The following is a 4,130-nucleotide window of genomic DNA, read 5'->3' as shown; positions in this document are numbered from 1 at the left end:
CTAGCGCCTCAACTGATATCGCTACACCTTCCTAGCCTGTCCGCGACTACGTATGTAACTGTGTTATGTACAGTGCTGGCTTGATGATAACGTTGTATGCAATTGGTTTTTCCCATGACAAAGACGTAACTCGTGGTGTGCATATGGTTAGAATATTATTACTTTTCGCTTCACTTCCCCAAACTAAACCGTATCATTCTGCCTACGAGCTTCAGTGTGTGCCGGTGCTTTTTAATCCTTTTCGTTCCCTACCAGAACACTCTCTTCTATTCACATCATTTTTAAAGAAATGCTCGAAATCATTGCTTTGCTAGGTTTAGGTAGTTTTACTATTTATGGTACAATTCCTCGAACAAAAAGAAACGCTTTTTGAAAAAGTATTTTGAACTCTTTGCATGTTGTGCTGCCTTTCGTGCCGCAACTTCTTTTGCTCTTGCCTCCTGATATACTTCCCCTTCAGGGCATCGTTTTCATTTTCACTTTTATCACAGATTACAAATGCGTTTCTCAACGAATTATTAGTTGTTTATACTTTAGTTTAACTTTTCATAGTTTGTGCTCATTAGTCCTATCGTCGTCTCTCGGGATCGGTTCAGGTGCGCCAGTGTTTTACAAGCAACAATTACGAGATAGTTCGCCGAAGAGGAGTGATTTTCTGTGCTACTCTGAAGCTACATGCGGAACGTTCGCGTTCCTTATTGCAACGAGACTGCTGTCCGTCTGAATCGTATCTGTGTCATCGTCGAAATCGTTTCCGTCGAGCAGTTTGCCTAGTTTGAAGACGCTCATCGACACGGCAGCGCTGTTCTCGTTTCGCTATTTCCCGTTGTTCGGTGTGTTTCTCTATTTGCACATTGCCCGCACCTTGTTCAATTGTGAGTTTATCTCGTTCTTTCTAATAACATTTCACCTAATCTAACAGATGCAAGTATTACATGGTGATACTTTAAGTCCTTGTCGTCGTGTAGTTTAGATTCATCGCCCTGCTGTGACCGTCACAGTTGGCGCCGGAAATCCTCGACCGCAGCTTCGTTCGGTGCCGCAATCAATAATAATTTAATACAAAATAGTGGAGGTCCATCTGCTGGTTGACGTTGATTTCTGGAGGAACCTGAAAGAAAAACGGGAGACAAGAACGATAAGTAAATAGCACCGAAGAAACGAAAGCTGGAATCATTAGGGAAGGTGTTAGGCCACGCTTAGGCCCATCGACGCAGTGTTTATTTGGCGAAATGAGGTGTTAATGGCAGGAAAACAAACATAAAACAAAGTTCCTCCCCGTGATCGTTCGGATCGGTTCGGCAAGCAGGAAGCTAAGACCCCTAAGGGAGCTTACTCGCAAAGCAGCCTCATCATAAAGCGCTCACTAAGTCTGAAAAAACTTCGAAGCTCTGTCAAATGGGGCCCCAGCTGGAATTCACACATTTTATGACACCTCCAATCGGGATGTTAGGCAGGCAGAAAATATGAAGCGTAGAGAACCAACACGATCGTATCGTAACGTCCGGTAAGCGCAGACCTCCTAAGCGAAGCCACCTAGGCACCGGGCGTTATCTTCACCGCGTGGCGGTGACGCACCGGACGCGTAGATGAGATGAGATTTACGATATGGTCGGGAACGTCTGCATTAATCTTTCGCCCAAAGCATTGATACGCGCGGCTTTTGCTGCCGGCAACGCCGGAGCCGGAGCGCGGCGTTTTCTTTCTGTTTGCTTAATGACATTTTGGGTGGAAGGTAACCATGTCCATTCTCTCACACGCACAGAACCGAACAGAACCGCGGGGAAGAGTCCGAGTAAGAGAAAGTAGAAAAGATGCGCTGCCGAGGACAGCGCATCTTAAGTGTTTCTTCTTCGCGCCGGTTCTCCGAATGTTCTCGGGGCGAACGCCGCGGAACGCCGTGCTTCGCCGGTGCGGTTGATTAAGATAGACGATCGGCCGGTGCCGATAAGCATCATTAGTTCGAAAGTTTATGAATGAATTAATAATCCACCCTGGACAACGCTTGCCGCCCGCCGCCGCCGACGAATGTCACCTTGGCTCGGTACGCCTTCGCCCCGCTATCGCTCGCAGACTTCGGCCGTAAACGAATGCGATCGCCGGTACGATACTGTCTCATTATAAACGCTGCCTCGCTGAAGCTGGCCCAGACATGGCGGGGCCCGCGGGCCCGGTTCGGGTCGCAATTTGCGTCGGACGATGTGTCGGGCGGCTTGACGGCTCGAAGGAAACGGAGCGGAGAACGGCGACCAAAGACGAAGCCGCGCAACGCACACACACGGCGGCGATACGGCGGCGATCTTCGCGCTCCACGCTGTACTTCTTGCCCCGTGCCCCTCACGGAGCCTTCCGCCGCCGCCGCGCGGGAAGACAAATTTTTCCTTTTATTCGTCGGCCGGTCTACATAAATAAAGCCCACGCGTGCTTTTCGGGGCGACATCGCGGCCCGATGTCATCCGGCCCTAGGCCCCCGAGACGATCGCAGATTTCTTGGCCAGCCCGGAGGACCCTCGCGGCTCGCGGTATGCTTCGGTTTTTGTCTTTATTTCCAGATGTGGCATTTAATATGCGTTCTAGAAATTTATTCCCGATCGTCTATAAATCACCGAAAATATCGTCTTCGTTGGTCTCGCGCAGGTAAACGAGTCTGGCCAAAGGAGTATGGATCGCATCGGTTCCCGTTTTCCCACATAGCTACAGGTCCGGGTCGCGGCCACCTTCTTCGGACCAGGATCAAGATTTCATCGCCGTCGCGAGCGGCTCGAGATTAGTGCGATCCTCTGCGGGCCTCTCCTGGTTGCTGGTGGATAATGAATAATAAATGCACGCACTGTTAATGTGTGCCGAACACGTGACACACAATATACGCAAACATCAACAGGCGCAAGTGGCGCACACTTTGTAGAGTAAACAGCACAGTCCAGCCAGCCCAAATCCATCCCAAGTCCTCTGGACGTTGACTTGCCGCGCGTTTGGCACAAGTGTCACAATTGATAGGGGCCCGGCGTCCCCGGTTAACGAGGCCACGGCCGCGAGAGCGAAAGTGTGTCATATATTGCGTCTGTCCGGCGGATATCGGATATGGCCAGGCCAGGGAGACCCCTAGGGAGCACCATGAATACATCGGGTGATCCCTCGCCGTCTAAGTCGCCCTCTCGTCGGAGCGCGTCATAATAAGTATCGAGGGAAATCTCGAGCTCGACTCGACTTTGGGACGTATTAATCCTGCCAATCCCGCGCCCGCGTGGAAGAAAAACATCTTCCCGGCACCGGCGTCCCGCCGGCCTCGCAACCCCGAAAAGTTTCCAACATTAATTTTGTCACGTGGATGAACGATGGTGGCAAACGCTGTCCAAACACTTCCACACGCAGACGAACACGTGCAGCGAATGCGAGAGTGCGGCATGCTGCGTGCGGCATGTGTCTGGTCTGGCCGTCCTCCTTGGCCTGGCTGGCCGCCCTCCTCATTGCCCTCTGCCCTCTGCCGGCGCGCGCTTGTCATCAGGCGCATCAGAAGGACCTTTCTACGCCCCCTACGCTCGGGGCCGCGGGGGGCTGTTGACGGATGTGACGAATTTTCCGCCGTATCACAATCATTAATCACGGCGCGCTTGAAGAACTCCGACCCAGCCCGCCGCCAAGAACCTTGATCCTTCTGTGTGTGTGCCTGTGTGCGGTTCGTGTTGTTTTTTGTTGTGGTACGATAACCAATGACAAGACTGGAGCCCCGGGAAGTCCCAAAACGCCCCAGGCCGCCTGTGTGGTGAAAGTTTTCGTGTCCGTCGTACCGTGGCCTTATATGTTTGTAAGCGTGTGTGGCCCGGGGGGCCGGGGGAGCGGTCTATTACCTCCGGAAATGATGGATTATGCTCCGTGAAAACGTGATACCGCAGCCACAACCGCCGCCGTCGGGCGTTCCGCGCGCGTCCTGTGGGCGATCGATCGCCACCGCCTTCCTTCCAGCAGCATCGGCTCGCTCGGCATGAGATCTTGGCCGGCCCCGCTCCCCCGGGGAGGACACTCTTCACACCGGCGACACGAAACCGTTGCCGACCTGCGATGCTCTACAATTTAGAAAACAGACCACAGTTAGAGAGGCCGGCACCGCCGCATCGCTGGGCCTTACCCCT

The 4,130-nt window shown here is 52.7% G+C and overlaps 1 protein-coding gene across 1 annotated transcript in view; it reads right to left on the bottom strand.

Annotated features, from left to right (window-relative positions):
• Positions 1 to 4,024: 4,024 nt before the first annotated feature.
• The window catches only part of LOC128275728 (homeobox protein caupolican-like), an 87,135-nt gene continuing 87,029 nt past the window's right edge, over positions 4,025 to 4,130 (bottom strand). The window contains exon 6 of the mRNA XM_053014340.1: positions 4,025 to 4,064. Within this exon, the coding sequence (XP_052870300.1) occupies positions 4,025 to 4,064 (40 nt within the window). The remainder of the gene's footprint in view (positions 4,065 to 4,130) is intronic.

This window comes from Anopheles cruzii, chromosome 2 (assembly GCF_943734635.1).
Source record: "Anopheles cruzii chromosome 2, idAnoCruzAS_RS32_06, whole genome shotgun sequence".
NCBI classification, from domain to species: domain Eukaryota; kingdom Metazoa; phylum Arthropoda; class Insecta; order Diptera; family Culicidae; genus Anopheles; species Anopheles cruzii.
Note: the sequence above shows the minus strand (reverse complement) of the source record. Positions and strands in the feature narration are given on the sequence as shown.